The sequence below is a fragment of the Dermacentor variabilis genome, chromosome 8 (genome assembly GCF_050947875.1).
Source record: "Dermacentor variabilis isolate Ectoservices chromosome 8, ASM5094787v1, whole genome shotgun sequence".
Lineage (NCBI taxonomy): Eukaryota > Metazoa > Arthropoda > Arachnida > Ixodida > Ixodidae > Dermacentor > Dermacentor variabilis.
The window spans coordinates 32,837,618-32,858,313 of NC_134575.1; the positions used below are offsets into that span (position 1 = coordinate 32,837,618).

At 43.6% G+C, this 20,696-nt stretch overlaps 1 protein-coding gene across 1 annotated transcript in view; it reads left to right on the forward strand.

Moving 5' to 3' along the window:
- The window catches only part of LOC142589944 (dehydrogenase/reductase SDR family member 4-like), a 40,897-nt gene extending 21,156 nt beyond the window's left edge, over positions 1 to 19,741 (forward strand). The window contains exons 2-9 of the mRNA XM_075701671.1: positions 6,633 to 6,810; positions 10,386 to 10,463; positions 11,402 to 11,425; positions 12,776 to 12,846; positions 12,941 to 12,992; positions 13,427 to 13,561; positions 15,177 to 15,232; positions 17,893 to 19,741. Of these exons, the coding sequence (XP_075557786.1) occupies positions 6,633 to 6,810; positions 10,386 to 10,463; positions 11,402 to 11,425; positions 12,776 to 12,846; positions 12,941 to 12,992; positions 13,427 to 13,561; positions 15,177 to 15,232; positions 17,893 to 18,007 (709 nt within the window). The 3' untranslated portion in view covers positions 18,008 to 19,741. The remainder of the gene's footprint in view (positions 1 to 6,632; positions 6,811 to 10,385; positions 10,464 to 11,401; positions 11,426 to 12,775; positions 12,847 to 12,940; positions 12,993 to 13,426; positions 13,562 to 15,176; positions 15,233 to 17,892) is intronic.
- The last annotated feature ends 955 nt before the right edge of the window (positions 19,742 to 20,696 follow it).

Genomic DNA, 20,696 nt, shown 5'->3' on the forward strand with positions numbered 1-20,696 from the left:
AACGGCTCTCTTAATTTCTTCCTTTCTTGCGTCTTTGTCGTTGCCTGTGCAGTTGCACCGCGTGGAAGCAAAACGCCAAGTTCTCTCACTTTGCACTTGTGTATGTGCGTGTGTCTTGTGCCATTTCGTCTTCGACCAGCCGTGGTATGGTGGTAGGCCGTGGCTATGGAGATGCTCAGCTGACCTCCAGGTTGTGAGTTCGATCCTCGGCTGTGGCTGCCGCATTTCGATGGGAACACACTCGTATACTTAAATTTAGGTTCACTTTAAAGGGTCACAGGCGGCCGAAATTATTGCGCAGTTCAACACTACGACGTGTCTCATAATCAGATCGCGGTATTGGCCCGTAAAACCCCAGAATTCAACCTAATTTTTGGCCCTGTCTCCGTCGTTGCAGAAGGTATTTTTCGGTCTGATTGAAAGTACAGCAGACGGCTTTTCAACTCTCTGAAAGCTGCACCGCACTGGACTTTCCAACCGCGCCTCTGGTTGTTGCAGCCGATCCTCGTCGCCGAGATTGCGACAGACGATCGGATTCTTGACAGCGCCGAGCAGACGACACGCCGGGAACACGCCCGGGAGCATGCCGGTCGCGTGGCCTTGCATTCAATCGACAACTTTCTTTTTGTATTTACATTTAATGACTACCTTTTTTTTATATAAGTACTTCTTAGCTTGGCCGGCGTCCTGTTGCGTCAATTTCTTGCGAACAGTCGCCGCGCTGTACCGGAGGTGGGCGCGCGCCAGCCGCCGTCGCGTTTCCTTGTACTGGTCGCTGCAGCGCCACCTGTCGTTTAGCATTCGGGCAGCCGTCCAAGCGTTCGCCTCATAAGCTCTTTATTGTTTTTTACTTTCACGGGCTGAGTCATTCACGGGAGTCACGTGCGTGTCATCATTCGGACGTCTGTTGCCCCGATGCGAGCTGGCAAGAAAGAAAAAAAGAACAAACCCGCCAACAAACGAAAGATGGCTTATTCAGAAAACTAAATCGTGGCGCTCAGAATACGTGTGCATCCTTAATAGCGTAGCCTCCTTCTGGCGCTACCACTTAGGCTCGTCACGCGAAGTACCTGTTTTTCACATTCGACGCCCTCCACACACCTTTACGTCTAAACTCGACGACCGCGTGCACTGTAAAACAGTTTACGCCCTTAAAAGTTAATAAAGGTGTAAATGTGTCTGCAGTTCACACCCTTATTCACGTTTAAGGGTGTAAGTTTTATAGTGTGGTGGTTGCGGAGAAATTGACGTTCAGATCGTCATGTGAAGCACCCATGTGTTTGAATTTCCATTTCCCCAGACTCGGAGGAATTTTCATTTCCCGAGACTCGGATTTGTGACAGGCTTGCTTTTTGTCCGTACCGATAGGCTTGCATACATAGGAACAGGTATTTTCGCTCGGTTCTAATGCTTCCTTTCCCATGGTTCAGGAAAGCTCAACTTTTCCCGACGCATCTGAAAGTATGAGCGGTATTACCCCGGGGGCTTCTAGCTCCACCTACTGATGTGCATTTGGGCTCCTCAAGTGTAGTAGTTGTATAGGTTGTGCGGTAGACTAAACCAAGGTTGTGACAGGTTGGTGACAATGACGTCATCGGTTTCGGCGCACAGTCACCTTCTAGACTGATCGGCTCAATCATCATCCATCCATCAAATAATAACAGTAATAATGATGATGATGATCATGACGACGACGACGACGACCTTTTGTTTGTCTAGGATTGTAAATTACACAAGTCATTGAGATTTAGGGCTCAGATGGATGGGGCTGTCGTTTCATTTCCTTGAATGAAAGCGCATGGGAGCTAAATACTTCTAATTCAGCTCACGGTGTCAGGAGCTCTTTCCCTATCTTGTGACGCCTTACATCATCGGCTGCTTACGTATCAGCACTTTCTGGCAAGCTGCCATATCCTTTGCACCTATCCCCCTCACTTCGTTTCATGTAAGGGCAAATTTCTTGCGGCCATTTACCTCTAGTTCGAGGATATAATCACTTTTGAAGTGGGTTCTTATTAATAACCATGGTATGTTACGAACACGAGAAACCGACGTTTTCTTTTTTTCTGGTAATGCCGTTGTTAGATGCCAGGAACAGGTTCTCCAGAGACGTGGACAAAGTAACCATTTCCTTATCTCGGTTGTGGTTGATTTTGCTTTCACATTCATGAAAATTGTAAATGCAACGTCGTGGGATGGGTTGCCACGTTGACACTGCATGCTAGATTTTGTTGCGATTTCAGCGCTGTTTGAAATGCACTTCATAGTTGCCTTTTGTCTTCTGTGACCGCACAACTGCCTGTGTCAAATCGGTCTAAATTTTCTTGGAAGCTGGTGGCAGGAATATGGTTAGATTACTTCCGTGCAGTTTTGCATGCATCTGACACCATATCCTTGGTGAATGTGTTACGTAATTGCTTTACAGTTACGTTTGAGGAGAACTGAAGGCAGCCTTCTGTATTTGTGTAAAGAGTCCCAGTAGGATATAGTTGAAAAGAGCAGTTTTGGGAGGGGGGCACTGGCTTGCAGGTAGGAAGGAAGGAAACAATAGCAGAAGGCAGGGAGGTTAACCAGAATAACGTCTGGTTGGCTACCCTACGCCTGGGGAATGGGAAAGGGGAAAACAAAGATCACAGGGAGAGAGAGGAGGGAAGGAAAGAATGAAATTAGCTTGTAAGTATGCAATGAAGGAAGGAACTAAAGAGGGTGAAAAGACAAGAGGTGCACAGAAGGACTAGTGTGCGGTCACCTATTTTGTCCTTGTCTATTAAGCGCTTAATTGCGTATTTCACCTTGTTATACATGTTCTACGATTGGTCATCTGACTGCTTGGCCTTGTCACACGGTTACTAGTATTGTGGAAGAGAGAAAGCAAGCGGGATGACATTACAGTTATTATTTCTGTACACAATAAAACAGCCCTTCTGTTATGGTAGGCCACAGTTACAGAAATAAACATTGGGGTTATGCTTTCCAAGGCCATCAAAGAAAACTAAGTGGCAACTCTGTGGTGAATGTGAGAGAAATGCCTTAGCATCATGTCGCACCTCATTGTGGTCTTGGACCCATGATTTATACCGCGTTCACCACATCGCGAAGTGTTTTTCAGGAGCTCACTCGACACATGTCCTGCCTCCTCTTCGAGGAGCCAAGTGCAACTGATTGTGGTCCGTGGCAGAGGACCCCCAGTCGCGCTATATAACACCACGTGACCGGCTTCTCACACATGCCTTTTTTTTTTTCGCTTTAACGCTCCTAATGCTAGGCATTAATAGAGCTGTGCTCAAGATAACAACAGCATAACAACAGACAAATATTGTTCTTCGCTTCCTGGTATGATGTCCCTTACACAGAGTACATGTGAGTGGCCTTGCTTGTAAAAAGGTACAGTCCCATATTTCCGCATCCCCATGAGTCTATTCCTGCTCCTGACAATGTCTCACTAATGGTAGTCCTTCATGAGTAAAGTAGCTGCTCTCGTCTAGGACCGCGATTGTCTACACTTTCCTAAACTACCTTGTGGAGGGCAGACTACTTCACCAGTAATTGACTCCTGTGAGAAGAGCAACATTACTTACCTCTAGTGTTGTTTGTCCACAATAGCTTGCTAATAACAGGCTTTTTAAAGAAAAACTGAAGATGAATATTAAGTTGCACTTTGCGGGTAAATTATGATCCTGCAATAGCAAAAACAGTCATTATGGTTAGCCAGAAAATACACAAGAAAGAAAGACGGCCGGCAAAGCGACCCTAAAGTACTTGCACCAGCTTGCAACGAGGTCACAAATTTGGACAGCATCCGCTTGGGTTTAGCCAATTGTTCGTTGGGGAAAAAGGAGTGTACATTGCATTCCAAGCTATGGAAAAGCTCAATATAAGAAGGGAAATACCCCAAATACGAGATGGTGCCTTAAACAGTGTGATGTGCAGGTGACGTTGTAGATTTCACTGTATGGCTTCTGTATTTTGGCCTGTTCTTTGCAGGAATCACTCGCACGATGTTGCCAGGGTAGAATCTTTGCATGATTTTGTGCGTAATGTACCATATTTCTTGACCGTAGTCTGGGGACCATGCATGTCTGAAATTATCAAAGGGAGGCAAACTATGCGTTATTTAATAATTTTCTTAAGATCATAGGCACACTTCAGAAATCGAGGCTTGGCTGTGCTTGGGAATTTCTGCTATGCTAAATCACATTACCGGTTAATAAAAGCTGAAATCTAATAACAGTTCAATGAACGAAGCGGGGTCTCAATCATTGAGATTATGAAATTACCTTTTTTCTTTTTTGGTTGAAGATCAGTGCTACAACAAGAAAAATTCCGGCAGAACCCATCCCATGACGAATGTCCACATTAATGCCATTAAGTTTTAAGCAGTATGTGGCGACACGCCGTATGGCCACTGCAGAGACGTGGTATGTATGAGGCGAAAATGGAACCGGTTTTCTCTCCGCAACTTTCTATGATGTTGATGTGGCCACACCCTTTGCATTGGGCTGGTGTTATGTAACTCCAGGCGAAAATTAATAATGTAAAAAAAAAAGTGAGTAATGGCTAAAGGAACAAAAACCCATATGTCTATGTTCACCGCTTTAAAAATCAGTAACGGTAAAAAGAAAGTAAATAAAGGGCAGAGGAACTAAAGGCATTACGTCTACGCACGCCGCACTAGAGATCAGCACTCCGTCATCAGCCGCTGCTCACCAGTCACCGCCACCGCCGCGCGTTTCTCTGGTGTCTTCGTCGGGCGAGGAGAAACCAGGCACCCTTTCTGGGCATGCTACGCCATCTAGCGGTGCCTCTGTGAAGTCCGTGCATAGCGCCTGTGTGGATATATATATATATTCAGACAAGATTGTCTGATCACATACATGATGGGGGTTCGGTGATTCCATGCCTAGCATCGGAGGAAACTTTAATGATATTTTTTTGTCATTGCAAGAGCGACACATACCCAGTGACCCAAAAGAACTTGCTGTTGGCCTAAGTTGGTACCACATCTCGGGCAACTAAGAGATTGCAAAGTAAGCACACTCGCAGCCACGCACACACCCACATACATTAGATACGTCCCCCACACACAGTGACAGATACCCAACGACCCAAATTGGCATGAAAGAGGTTCATTGGATAGTGACCCTTACCCAGTGGCACACACCTAGTGACCCAAGTTGGCGTTATAGTTTCGTTGAAGAGCGATACAAATCCAGCGGCCAACCCGGTGGCCCCAATTGGCTTGAAAGAGGTTTGTTGAAGAACTGCACTTACCCAGTGGCGCGTGTGACCCAAGTGAGCGTGAAACAGGTTAGATATGGACAAACATACAGTTGTGAGCAATATGAAAGTGAAGAGCAAATTTTTTAAAGACTGCTATAACTCGTGAGGCATGGGTTCAAGATTTGGAATTGATAGATATAGCAATTATAGTTTTCCTGTTGAGCATTTTGTTTCATTCAACCTGTCTATGAAGGGCATATGTGTTTAGCCCCAGCAGGCGTTTTGGTGTTCCCTTTCATATTGCTGACGACTGTACGCCATGGTCATCATCATCGTCAGGCCATTTCTTAGGCTGTACTATTGTGCAAATGCAGTTTGGAGCTTTATTGGCTTTATGTGCCCACACTCTTTGGCCAAAGATGCCCTTGCGCCATTAAAACCCAGCAATCGTGCCCACATATGAGCTTGCGCCACTGTGTCCATTACGTGCACACACGAGCCACGAGCTTCGTAGGCGTTCGCATTAGTTGCAGGCTGATCGCTCACGAACCCAAACTCCTCTTCAGAAGCGGAGTTTCGGTCCGCGGGTGATCAGCTGCAGTAATTACCGCTACTGTGCACGGGTGCCGTGCTGTCGGCAACGACGTTGCTGATGGTACAACACGTGTGCATGCGATCTTGCGCCCGATTGCCGATGTGATCTCTTGATGCAAACACTTTGAGGGCGAACTTTCCGCAACGGCTTGCTGCCCACCACACCTATACTCACCGGCTGGACCTCACCAGTGCCGCCGCTTCTCAGAGGGCCGAAGTTGAGGTTTGGTGCTCAGTGAGGTTATGGTGATGATCATAATGCCGTCTTCGGCATGCAACTAGTAACATCTAGTAGTGGCTTGCTGAAATTAACCAGCAGGCAGGTATGCCCAACTCCTAGTGGAACTTACTTTTTTCGAAATTTTAGCATTTCTCCATTGGGGGTCGCGAGCATTATACAAATAGTCACAGTAGGCCCTCCAAGGTTTCCATTGTCGCCAGCGAAAGAAACTGGATTTCATACCAGCATCACGAATCGCTTGCCATTCAGAGTACAGAAAAAAACACTGCATTGCAACGATGGCAACCTTCTGCATACACAAGGTGTCAAGTTCAGGTACTAAAACGTACTTAAGCTCATTGTTTTGAGCGATTAGTGTTTATGAACGAGCCTTCTGCATGGAAGCCGATGCGTCTACTACTTACTAACACCTTTTGGTTGGTGTCCTTTATTTTTCTTAATTGTGACACAAGTTATTTTATAACCAATTTAGGCAAAGTTGAAATTTTGTTGCAGTTGGTGTTCAATGGGTAGTAGTCTGGCAATGACTTCTGGCATTTGTCCTCACTAGGCTTGCTTCCTTTTCTTTCTTACCCAGGATTGGTTACGCAATTGCCGAACGTCTGGCGCAAGACGGTGCCAAGGTCGTTGTCAGCAGCCGCAAGGAGGACAAGGTCAACCAGGCGACCTCACGGCTTACTGCGCAGGGTCTGGACGTAATTGGGGCGCCATGTCATGTTGGAAATGCCGAAGATCGGGCCAACCTAATCAAACTGGTGAGTAGCAATGACACACAAGGTATAAGAGGCTTACTTACCACACAAATATACTGTTGTATAAAGTGGCGGGGATGTCGGGTTGAAAGCTGCACAACAGCAGCTTGCCTGACCCTACCTTCCCGTGAACTAGGCAGCAAGCATGAAGCAGTTATTTTGCATGCTTGTGGCAATAGTCGTAAAGAAAAGAGATATGAGAGCAAAAATTTCGCAGCTGAGGTAGTGACAGAGGAAGGATGCATAGCTCTTGAGAAACAAAAAAAAAATTATGAGCATTCACAAAACAAAAAAAAATTGCAACCTTGTTCTCTTAGTGCATGGCGTAAATGTCGGTCTGTTATTTAGCTTGTATTTGTGGAGTGTTGTGAGGAGGCAGTAAGGAAGTGCTTGAAGGCCAGGATTTGTACATGTGGTTCTGCTCAGAGCCCCTGTACAGATGTACAGAGTCGATGCAAATTACATTATTTCCCGACAATTGTAGTGTTGCTGTAACTGAAGAATTTGCAGCATGTGTACACATAAGCTGCATATTTAGTTGAAAAATCCCAGTTTTTTTAAGTAAACTTAAATAAGCCTTAGATTGACCAGGATCTGCGACTTGAAATCAAAGCACATGTCATGTGTTCGCACGTTGCACACTTGGGTTATGCACTAGACGAAATATGTGTATCAGGTTTTCTGAAGAAGTAAAACTAGGCAGGGAATAATTAGTGGGCATTTGGCTATTGCCAAGGAAGTTGTGGTCAAGAGTAAGGAGGCGTACTTTACTAATTTATGAGAGAACTGTAGCTTCAGTGTTTCTATGCCCAGTGTAAACTATCCAGAAGATGTCGCTGCCAGATTTCAGCTGCCACTAATTAAACCTACTTTGCTTGCCAAGTTTCATTTGGCACTGGGATCGGACAGTACTGCAGCTTAAAAGAATGTGTTGCTGATCTATTTGATCCATACTTGCAGCTTTAAACAAGTGCACTCTTTGCACAAGGATAGAAGAGTGGCAAAAAAATATGACAAGCGCTACTCGCAACTGAAGTTTATTTAAAGCAGACAAGGGAAATACTGAATAAAATGTGAACAAAGTGTGCAGAATGCTTCCTGCGTAAGCAGAAAATGCATTCCTAGTCATTTTCCAATCTAGCAACACAACCTAAGCACTGCAGATTTTTTTTTATAAATGGTTGCTCACTGCTATGCAACAGGGCACATGTGTCACTAGTGCGAGTCTTTTTATTGTTACTGATTAAAAAAAAACTTTCGTTATTTCTCATGCAAGCGTGTTTCTACTCTTTATCCTGGGTGAGAGTGCAGGCACGCTTGTGCATGTGTTAAGACATGCAATGAGAGTCCTAAAGGATCAATTTGACTGCCTCATTATCATAGGGCTTATCAAAGCATAGTGTGCACCAGAATAGACAATAATGATAAATTAGTATGAATTAAAACACACATGCTTAGTTCCATCATTTATGAACAGGAACGACTGTACACATTTGCTTCTCGTGCAAGTTTGCATTTGTTGGGGTAGGGCTCACAAAGACAGTGTAGTTTCTCAGGTTACATACTATGTAGTACCACCGAAAGGCAAACTGTGGCACACCTTGCTCACAAAAGTATGGGTGATAGTTGAGGCTGTTTGTAACGAAGGCAGCAGCTCTAGCTGTCTTTTTTCCTGTAGGCTTTGCATAGTCAAGGAAAGTGACAAGGCACCCTTTTCCTCTTGTGCAGCTGGTGGTTGTTTTATCTTTGTGATTCTTGCAACAGATAGCCGGCTTGCGAAAGGTAAACACCTTGCTACCTTTAGTCACTTTGAAACGCTGTCCCGAAGTGTCCTGTTAGCATTGTTTTTGTGTGATTGGAGACTATAGTACAGGATGTTTGGCTTGTTTGACTATGTTCATGCAGCAGCTTGTGGGTCAAGGGTTATGAGGAAAGAGGTGTCGCAGTTGCTGCTCAAGTTAATGTGGAATTCTGAGGCTGTCGTAATGATTTGTTTTGTCATCATTCACTAGTTGTCATTGCTCGAACTAATTGACGTTGTTCTCAACATCAGCAAACTTTCTTAACTCTTACACATGCACCACAGTTCACATGTGGGTGGGACAGTGCCAGCATCTCCGTGAAGTCTCAACCCCATTGGCGCAGCAACAAAACACTCTCTGTTACCTAACTCTCTATAGACAAGTGCCGACTACAGGCAACAGGCTAGAAAAATAGTTTTTGAGTATGGAGCTTTTGCTAAATGTTTTCGGCCCACACTGAACCATAGGCTACAAGTGCCAATTGATGAAATTGAGCAGGAACATAGGACGACGAAGAAGCAGTTTAGCGTGTGACTTGCTTTCTTTTGAAAGCAGAGTCTGAAGAGAAGGACTGATCCAAGATTCTCGGCTGCAGTAGTATCACATAGGTAATGAGAACAAATGCAATGTACATATGCACCTATGTTTCACATCTGACGAGAGCAGTCTGTACATGTTCTACATGAAGCCATAGGTTGCTTGGGGTGAAGCTCACTTCCATTGTTCTTCTTGGTGTTGCCCAGCTGCTGCTGAAAAAGTTTCCGCAAAATAGCCTTTTTCATTGATATCCATATTGCCAGTGTGTATTGCACATCTCGGTGAAAAAAAAAAAACTGAGTATTTTGTTGTCTCTTCCTTAAAGGGTTAGGATCAATGTTTTTCAGAACAAAGCGCCAACAAGCAACATGGTAAAGCAAACAAGTACTAATATACGAATGTGAAAAGACCTCGTAATGTACTCATTTTATAGAAACGTCTACTTGGCAAAGGTGTAATGTACTTATTGGAGACCAAATGATTTTAGTCGTTCATCTAATGAAAAAATTTGGGTTGACGGATCTTGTCACTAAACGGCTTGTTGTAATGCTGTACTTGTGTGTCTGCTTCGTGAATTTAGCATTGCACTGACACAATGCAAATTATATTGCCAATTAAATAAGCAGTGTGCTGAACATTTGTCACCCAACACAGGCTTTTGTGTATTTTAATCAACCCAAGTTTTTTCAGTTGCTGCAGATTCTAATGATGCAAATGCATTGAACACAATTCTGTATAGCTTAGCTAGTTGGCTGCAGCAAAATTTCGTGGAACAGTTATATAAAATTGTGCATTCTATGAACAGTTCACTGTAGTGCAGTAATATTGTATTAACAATGTACTATGCCATTGTGCAGCACACTTTAAAAGCAACATGACAATCTTAGTTTCTGTATTGGACCACAAACTTTTGGGCTTCATGAAAAGTTTAGCAATATATATATATATATATATATATATATATATATATATATATATATATATATATATATAATATGAAGCACAACATGTGACTGTGACTTTCATCTTTCTGCTCAGTATAGATCATCATCACTGCACATCATGTCTTCTCCACTGTAATTTCTCTAGCTTGGCTGGAATAAAACGCTTCCTCATAATATATACATATGAGTTTATAATCTTCTTTTATGTAGCATTCCCTGTGTTTCTATTACCAAGACAGTAAATTATTTCGTTGTTTGATCTTACTTTGTGTTCACTGTTCATGTGCATGTGCAGGTCATCGAGAAGCTCGGAGGCATCGACATTCTCGTGTCCAATGCTGGCATGAATCCTGTCATGGCACCTGTCCTAGATGTGAGTAGACATTGAAATATGAATTCTTTGTGGCCACTCACACTATATATGTTACGGGAGCATGACAGACGAAGTAGCTGGCTGTACAGGAAAAAAAATATTTAACTGCCACTAGAACTGAAAAGCAGTGAGAAAGTCTATTAGTAATTAAACACTGTGGTAGGGAAATTATGGTCACGTGAACAAAGTTAAACATATAGCGTCGGTAAGAAAATATGGTTAAAAAGTTAGTGTAAAAGGCAGACCCGCCTATGAGTTCAATATCTTGCATATGCCAGTATATTGCTGGTGTCAATGGGCATTCACTTCTGTGCATTGATGGGTACAGTGAATATTTTAGCACCAAAAATGTGATCACACAACAGGAAAGACAAAGACAGGACAAGCACTTCCTTCCTTTTGTACAATTGTGTTTTTGGCACTAAAATATTTACTGTATTATCTGACATGCACCAACTAGCCCAACAGCAAGCACTACCATTGATAGTTGCTTGCGTGCGTTTGCTCACCTGCTACCTGTCTGTGCAATTTTCTTGGGAATGGCAACCAGCGGGCTTATTGGAACTACTTTTCGTATATACTTCATGAAAGCTAGGTTCACCTCACTTGCCCCATTTTTTTACTTGCTGTTCAATGGCTGCTATGTTCGTTTGCGGAGCTGGGGGTTTGATTTCAAGCCACACACTGGTAGGTGTGGGGTGCAGAAGTGTGCATTTTTTATTTATGTGCAAGAATTCCTGCCCACTCCGGTATTTCCCACAGCCCAGCTGATGCTTTGGAACATCACTCAATCAACTAGCAACTCGGTCTTCTCCCCATTACCTAATTGTCTCATAAACTTCAATCGAAAAAGAAAATACCTTGTTTTTGACTGTCTCATTTTGCCTGTGATGTTCACAGTTCATTTTTCTTTTTCATGGCACCTACGTTTGGGCCAGACACCAGAGGCTGCCTGGGACAAAGTGAGTTTCGCTTCGTGGTTCTTGCGTCTAGTTGATAAAAGCCCAGTTGCATGTTAGTCTTGGTGGTGTCCCACGTTGTATCATAGCTACAAGATTAACTATGTGACATAGACTTGTGTAGGAAGCACAGTATTTGAAGTGGGAAGGGAGCTTGCAACACTTTCTCAACATTTATACGAGCATGCCAGACATTTTACCCCAAGTTTTTCAACATCATAGATAAACCTCCCTAGTCCTTGCATTAGTACCTGGGCCAACTACTCCAATAGTATATGCATAGGGAGCTTATAATTTTATGCAAACAACTTTTTCCCATTTCCTTGAAACTCTTGCAATTCTGAATGCTTGAAGGCAAACTGCAATAAAATTTTGGATCACATAAAAGGCATTGTTTTAAACACTGCAGACTGCAAAATTTGCATTTGATGTACGAGTGGATATTTCATGGAAAGCTAGCAAAGGAGAGGCATTTGTATACAAAAAAAAGTATTGCCACCAAGACTGTTCACCTCAAATTACTTAGACACATACAGGATAGAAAACCAGTGCAGCTTCTTGACGTGAACCTTTAAGATCAGTCAGTGCCTGTTTCACACTGGATATCTCGAAGCCAGTGTTCTGAATCCTGCATATTATATCCGTGGACCACCAGGTGCCCACATCATCTACTAAGTGGCTATTTGAAGGCTGTTAATGAAAAAAAATTTGGCTATTACCAGTGGTACAGCTTTGCCAATATTATTTTAATAGCATGTTAAGGCCAATTTATCCAAAATGATGCTCCAGTGCAGTTGGCCTTTGACGTAGTGCACTGATAATGTGATAAGCATCATGGCTAATAATCAGGCTCATTTAGGTGTTGCAACGAAGTACTCCTCTCCTAAAGTAAAGTCTTGTGATGGATTTGGTGGTGGCACCATCTGGTGGTAGAAAACATTATTGCTGCTCTGATACTATGGCCTCTGAGATTAGGTGGTGCAGCTGACTGATCATAGAGGCCATGCTGATACCAGAGCTCAGCATAACGATGGCTGGAGCAATGCTGTTTCTCCCTGTTTCTCCATGTTGCTCAAGCACTGTAGGAGCTTTAAGAGTCCTGTCAACGATGATAAGGATATGGAAATTTGTAAATGCATACAAGTGGTGTCTTGTGATTGCTGTGCTCATGCCCAGTGCATTCAAACGCTTTTTTTGGGGATGATTCACAAGTTGATTCCCTTCAAGTCAAACACATTCCCCATGTCTTTTAAACAGTGTATCAGTGCAATTTGAATGTGATCCTAAGAAGGGCTTTCAGTAGCTCACGTGGTGCTTTGAGTAACACGTATTATTCATGTTTTGCTTCCCAAGATTTTTGACATCAACGTGAAGAGCGCCTTCCTGCTCACAAAAGAAGTTGTGCCTCACCTAGAGAAGAGAGGGTGAGAAAAACATTCTTTTTAGCTCTGTTTGCTTGTGTGCATTGCGTTGCCTGTCATGTCACTTCATGCATGTCACACTTCCTTTACTTTGCAGGGGAGGTTCTATAGTCTATGTCTCATCCATAGCTGCTTACCAGTCATTCCCCGTGAGTTTTCCCAATGTTTCAACCTTGTTTCTTTACAAAAAGGAGGGGCACCTTCTGTAGTCTCCTTGCACCATTCATAAATTTTGATGTATGTATGGCAGCTTAATGATATCCTTGAAGGGAAGAGCATATGCTCAGTACATTCTGCCTGTATCAACCTATGGTGTTGAAACATTTAGGAGACAAAGTGTTGCCATCAATTTTGAAGTCTGTCGCTAAAGTGAGACGAAAAAGCAGCTAAATTTTTGCTACATTTTGCTGCAAAGTCGCTAAAACTGAGGAGGGCGGTAGTGCGGTGCATTGTAAGCTTGTGCAAGGGAAGCCTTAATTAGTGCCTGAATTGAACAACTGAATTGTTGCAGTGCTTTTTCCCTGCATACCAGTTATTGTTTGGAATTTGCTTGTTTTGCCCTGCTTCATTTCTGTACGTGCAGCTCCTTGGTGCGTACTCGGTGTCCAAGACTGCATTGCTGGGCCTCACACGAGCGGTGGCAGAGCAGGTGGCCCCACTCAACATCCGTGTGAACTGCATTGCTCCCGGCATCATCAAGACCAAATTCAGCCAAGCGGTGAGCTGCTGTCGCTGCTGTTTTATTGCGATAGCATTTATACAAACGCTACCAAGCTGCATTCATGCCGTCGATGCCGTTGTGCTTTCCTGTTATCAACGGTGCATGTAGCAACCCACACGTGATGATTTAGAAGGCCCTCAGAGACATGCAGTGTATTTGGCTGCAAAAGCAACAAAGCCAAGTGGTCACATTGTCACACTACACTCAGTCGGCTCTGCCATTTGAAGGTAGCATTCTGGCTTCTGCTGCTGGCACAAGCATTGTGCCCGCAGCACAGCAGTGTTTCTGCTAAGCCGGCTGTGTGCATGCCACTCAACATGGTGCATACACCGAGTGTGAAATGGACAGCAAATGTCAAGCTAAATCTGTGCGATCCATTTTTGGCTGCTGGCAAATGCCCACGGTTTTCCTTCAATGCTCTCGTATGCCACCTAGGTGCAATGCTGCTGGCAGCACTCATCGAGTCAGCTTTTTGAGACTCCTTCAATGCAACATGAAACCATGCTGTCGCTCTCAGTGCTTCGCCTTCAGGTGGAACTGACAACGTTTTGGTAACAACGCTTCCTGTAAATCAAGCCCCCTAAAATTTGAGCGCCGTTCGTATGAGTTGTCTAACTTGACCTAAACATCTCCGTTTTCTGGTTGCACTCCACCCTTCCTTTCTTTCTTTTTTTTAGGTTTAACATGCATCGATGCCCCTTAAAACTGGGAATCAAAGAAACATTAGTTTTTCACATGTTCCCACTTGGTGACGCTGATTTGGTGGTGTGCACGCTGCACTAACACCTGAATTCACATGCCTACAAAATTTAGGTTTATTAGCTTGCTATTTTTCAGTAGAAGGATGGTGGTGCTATGCTATGCATCGCAAGCAGTCAAGGAATCCCAGTTCTGTCCACCCAACTGGCTTGTTTCCCAAAGCAGAATTTACACATTTCAGAACCCCTTGAAACCTGTAAATGCAAACTTTGGTACCGGAACAAAAATGGGGGATCTGTGAAATTCGGTAAGCAGGCTTTCCTGCACACATAGTTTGACCTAACCACGATGGCAGACCTTGGGTTAAAATCATTGTTAAGATGCCAACATGCAGGCTGCTAGTTTGACCTAACCATGATGACAGACCTTGGGTTAAAATCATAATTAAGGAGCCAACACGCAGGCTGCTGACACCATTCCTGCTGCCTTCACTCCCTTGGACCATCCAAGCTTTGAAAACGAGTGTTTCAGGTTTAACAGTGCTTCTACCTAGAACATGGCCATCTTAGCGCAAGTGAGCCAAGTGAGAAAGCCGGTTTATGGAATTTCGCATATTCCCTATTAGTTTGACCCTGTGAGGATTCGGATATGTCGGCACACATTCAAGAGCTATTCGGAAGGCTACCATTAAAATGTGCTCGAAGCAACCATTTGATTTATCAAGCATTTTGCAACATGCAGTGACAAGGAGTTCCTAAAGGCCATGAGGTGTCATGTGTATTCCGTTTCTTTTGGAGTGTTAGCATGTTGTGGCGTTGCTACAATGAAGCACTTGCATGTTGTGCTGATTCAATAGAAGTTTTAAACTGAGCTACAACTCTTTCGCTTATCTCTTGCTTCTTGTATGTTGCAGCTATGGAAAGAACAGTCCATAGAAGACGCCCTCCTGACACAAGTCCCGCAGAAAAGGTGAGCAGCATTAGAAAAGAACAATCTTTGCATGAAATATGTGAAGCCTGCTGTTAGCCAGGCTGATTGGTTATGCGACTTAATAGAGTGAAGAATGCAGAAATGGGACTAAGGATCAGATATTCGGATGACATGGGCACCTGGGTTGGCTGTTTCTCAGTTTGTAGTCATTTTTTGCACTGTTTGCTGTATTAAGTGATCGCATTTCTATACATGTGTGGGCAGTTCTGTCATAATTCTAATTCTTTTGATGTCCACCAATGACCATCACAGGAATCCAAAATTGGTTTGCAAGAAGCTTATAAAGAAATAAATCAATGGTGCCCTGTGCTGATCTGAACTTGGGTGCCGTAGATTTCCGGTCAATGGTTTTACCTCTTGGCCACCTTGGCAATGCTTCAGCCTGGGAGCTGCTGTGACTAGCTTATGCCCACTAAGCTTTGCGTCTTTTCTATTGGGTTGGTGCCATGACCAGCGCCTTCTTTGTCTTCCAGCGTATTGTCATCCCAGTTTCAGAGGGTGCCTGTTCTTTTTTTCTTCTGAAAAGGAAATTGCTTATGTGGATCTGCAAATAAGTGCTCTGATATCACTCAAAACAGTGCGAGGTTTACTGTGCATTCCAATTTGTATTTTCAACTAATCTCATTTAGTCGTTGCTTTCATTTTTTTCTGATCAGTGCATAAACTGCAACGTGTTTTTCATGTGTGTGTGTGTGTGTGTGTGTGTATATATATATATATATATATATATATATATATATATATATATATATATATATATATATACTTTATTTCAATTAGTAAGTACAAGTAATTACCCCTGTGTTGACCTTGGTGTCTTTGTTGGCTTCTTATGATATATCCTCCTGCTGCTTGGACCCCCATTTGGGTCTGCAGTATTGTATAAATCAGCTGAGCAATTACACGCTTGCCAGATGAAATCTTCGCATGTGCTCTGCACTGGCATGTTCCTTTGAACTCTGGAGTGCACTGTACATATTGCGTCAACTCTTGCGCGACATTACGAGCAAAACTGTGAAATGTGTTCTGTGCATGGTGCTATACGTCACACTTACAACGCTTACTTAGGAACGCACTTAACAGCAACATCTCTGTGAGACGTATGCGATTTTTAGTGGAAACGCATAGCCGTCAGCTTGCCTCGAATTCGGGCTTGTTCTATGATTTTGCAAACGTTCTGTCAAGGGTCACAAAATATACATTGCGTTCGTGGAAAAGTATCGTTCATTGGTCTTCTGATGACGAAACGACAGTAGAGGCATACCAGCTTTGAGCAAATTTATTGACGAGTTCCTGAAGTAGAGTAAGTTTGCCACAGCATGTGCGCTTTCTTTGGGAACATCAAAATCCATAAGCTGTGATGAAATTGCAAAGGTTGAGGTCTTGGTAATCGTGAAGTTGTACATTTGAATGATAGCCTCAGTAAAATTTTTTCATTGGTACACTCAATGGGGGTAACCTTGGATGTTGTAGAAAGTGTTTTTCTTCCCATTTCCCGCAAGAAAACACCTCTCTTTTATTTATTTGCTAGGCTCCTGTGCCTTTCTTATATTCTATATAAATATTTAAAATTATTTAATATATATAGTTGCGAACTATAAATATTTAGGTGACACCCTCTGCAGGAACCTGTCCTAGAACCTTCGTGTGCAAGATATATCTTTCTCTGCCTTCTGTAAACTGCGCCTCCTCAAATACAAGCCTAAACATGCCCCATCCTCTGTTAAACTACTCACTTATTTCTAAATTCAACCAAAGTTCAAGAACGTCTGTTTTAACTGGAATCCCTACACTCAATGTAACAAAGAAACTTGAATGAATCCAAAGACACGCCATCTGGTTTGTTTGCAACAAATTTTCTACATTCGGCTCTCCAACTTAACTCATGAGGTCCAGTAGTATTCCTACAATTCAATGGGTTCCAAAAAAGGTTAGGGCTCGAATTTCTCAATTACTTAATAACTAACTGGCAATAGAACTGGCAATATATGCAAGTCCACTAATAGAGGCCAGTGATGTGGAACTGGGAGGAGCGCCAGAGACTTGGTGGCATCTGTGCTTGGCACTGCAGAGTGCCAAAGCCGCATGGACAGGGCAAAAGTAGTTTAGTTAGTAGTTAGTTTAGTTAGTAGTTAGTAGTGTGTTTACATTGCTGCAGCTACTCTTTGGCATTTGTGGTTGGCTACCGTATTTACTCATGTAAGACCTGCGTTCCTACTCAAGGCAAGAAATCGAAGAAAAAAAATTATTTTGAACAGACATTTTTATCCGCTCATACTGTTGCTAAAGGTTGCTGGAATACTAACAGCATGGACGGCACTGAGGAGACCATCTTTGAAAGTGTAGCGATGAGGTAGCAAACTTCAGTGATGAGTGCGGAAGTGATGAGTAATGCAGCAGAACTTGATTAGTATTGCTGAATTTTAAATAAACTTATGTGTACTGTGTAGACAGTGTTCGCATTAGTCTGTGCACCAAGCATGATGTATCGTTTTAGCCCCACTCAACTGAGTGAAAAAAAAAAAGTGGGTCTTGCATGAGTAAATATGGTATACTTTCATGCGACTTGGAAACTACTGACAGTCGTCGCTTCTCACAGCATAGTTCTTCACGTTAGAGTCGCAACTTATTTGCTGCAGGCTGGGAACTCCGGAAGACTGTGCTGGCGTCGTGTCCTTCCTAGTCTCCGACGATGCCCGCTATGTGACTGGGGAGAATGTTCCCGTGGCTGGCGGCTTCTTCTGCAAGCTCTGAGGACGATGTCTGCTGGTTACATGAGAAGCCTCTCTCTGAAAGTTGCACAAAAGCATTGCACAGAAGATGCCGCAAGACATTCCCATTAGAAGTTTACCAACCACACATATAGCCAGTATGTGCACATGTTACAAACACAGTGCCTGAGGCACTCATCTAGGTTCCTGTTGCAACACTAAAGAATGGCAAAGTCTACTGTGGTACAATAGAGTAAAACCTCGATGTTACCAACTAAATCCAAAATATCTCTCCAATATCAGCATTATCAACAAATATGTTTTGACGATGGAATGCAACTACGTTATAATGAGCTACAACTATTATGTTGACTTGCAGGTCAAGTATATTGTGAAGTGTTATGGAGTAAAAGTTGAATTGACAGAGATGGCATGGGTCAAGCTAGGTCTGTATGCCACTGGCCATGAATGTTTCCTTGCGGTTTTCAGCCAGCGGTTACAGTGTGTTAAGCCAGCTAGCCTGTCAACTGCATCTAGTATGGCCTTCTGTTAAAGAGGGTGCCCATTCAGTATTTGACTACAAATGAGAACCAGGTTACGGCACACAGACTATCTTAATGCATAAAGAGAGTAATGCATCTTGTCGGCCATTTAATTTCTTCAGACAAAGGGAAGGTATTGAGTTATGCCAACTTGATTACGATCTAGGAGTTTGCTTTTATGAGTAGACCGTTACTTACATTCAACAGCTCAACTTTAATGAAAACCACAAGCACATGTTAAGCTGCATCTCTGTGCCTTGTAAATGTACAAATGCTGCTGTCAAGCAGCAACTCTTGCTAACTGCCTTTTCTTCATTGTCACACCGGGTGCACTTTGGCAGCCAGTACGAGTTCCTGGCTCAGAACATCAGCATAGAGGCATGCCACCAAGGAGCATGTAGCACCAGTCACCAGATCGTACATTGCATGGCGTTTATAAACATGAAAAGCCAAATTTCTTCTGAAGCACTGCTGTCGACAGCAAAAGGCACAGAGCCAGAATTTGGCAATCACTTGCATGACCTGCAAATTTGTGGTTGACTGTGTTGTGTCGTTCAACTTAAGCAGAGAGGAGTATGGGAATAGGGAACACGTAGGGTTAATGTTTGTTCCACATGAATCAAGTGTTCTTTTTTGAGAGAATGTGTGCCAGTTAAAAATGCAATTTAGCCAGCCTTGTATTAAACACCACTACAAGGATCTGTCCCTACTGCAGATGTTAACAGTGCAGCTTATGGCTCAGGTGGAGGGCATCTATGGGCAGACAATCTGAACTGGGCACAAATTTAGAGATGCTAAAGCTTGAAAATGCATTATGGGACCTGTGCTGCAATCGAAATGAAGGTGTATTGCTCTAACCTCCTACAGTACCAGTGACTGTGAAGGTGCCAAAGGTTGATCCAGTCACAGTGTGCAAGTGGCATGCATTTCAGCATTTGCACCATGTACTTTGCAACACATGGCGTAGTGTGTGCATCAGACATAGTAGGATGGAGGCAGCCGTATTGAGGCATAACGAGCATTTTTTCAATGTTCCTGCGTGTATTCTTGGCAGCGGCCGTTTCAAAGGAGCTGCAGTTCTTCCAGTGAACATTACGGGCAAGTAGCAGGATATATCTGTACAATTCATGGTTTCAGGGTGTGCCATCCAACGATCTTTTTTGCTTGTTTAAGTTTGAGCAATGCATTGTGAATGTTCCTGTTAGCCGAGTGAAAATAAAACAGTTGCTGTTCGAGTTTTGCGATTGTAATTACTGGTCAATTTTCTGAGGACAAACTAGTATGCTTTCGTGGTATAATGACCTAATTTCATGATACATGAAACAGATAACCATGGCCATGAGTGTTGCAATGAGTGGCCACTTTGCTGCCTTTAGTCTCCTCACAGCACTAGGGTCAGTACTGACCAACCACTGGCAGTATTAAATGGCAGCTTGATGCTTTATACCTGTTATCTGCTTGACGATGTCCAGTTCATGACCTGGTTACAATCTACATGCCGGAACATTACCTCCACCATAACAAGGATATTGAATTACAAGCAAAACTTTCTTACAGCAAAACCTGTTTCATACGTTTCAGAGAAAAACGAAAAAACGTACGATCCGAAGCAACTATAAAATTTGACAACTGTAGATGACATTGCTTGCGGGGTCCGAAGCGCGTGTTGTCCTTGCGGGTCCGTCAAGCTTTACGTTTGTGCTCAAAATTCAGCCTGTGTCAGCAGCTTCTTCGAGCGGGGTATTTTGGCGGGAAGTTGTGACGGTGCCCACCCAGCGCGAGTCGTTTGTCGCCCCAGATGCCGACGCGGGTCGAGCTAATGGAGCCCGAGACGCATGTTGTTTTCCTATGGGGAACCAGCGCTGGATAGGCGGCGCGTCGAAAAGAGTGCGTTGCACGCCGCCCTGGCGACGAAACGCGGCATATTCCAGCCGCTCGACCAGACGACACGTCCGCGGCCGTTTCATAGTACGTTTGTTTTCGCGCCGCTTCAAGTGGACATTTTTCGTAAAGAGGCTAGCGCCATCAAGTGAAGAAATGACGAAAGAAGCTTTTTAAGCTTTACATGTTGTTCAGTGTGTCGCGGCGAGCACGTGAGTTTAATGGTTGCGCCGTGTGCCGTTCCCATGCTTGTGCGGCAGCCTGCGTCGCAAATCTAGCAGCTACGGCGCCGATCTTGCTGCGCTATGC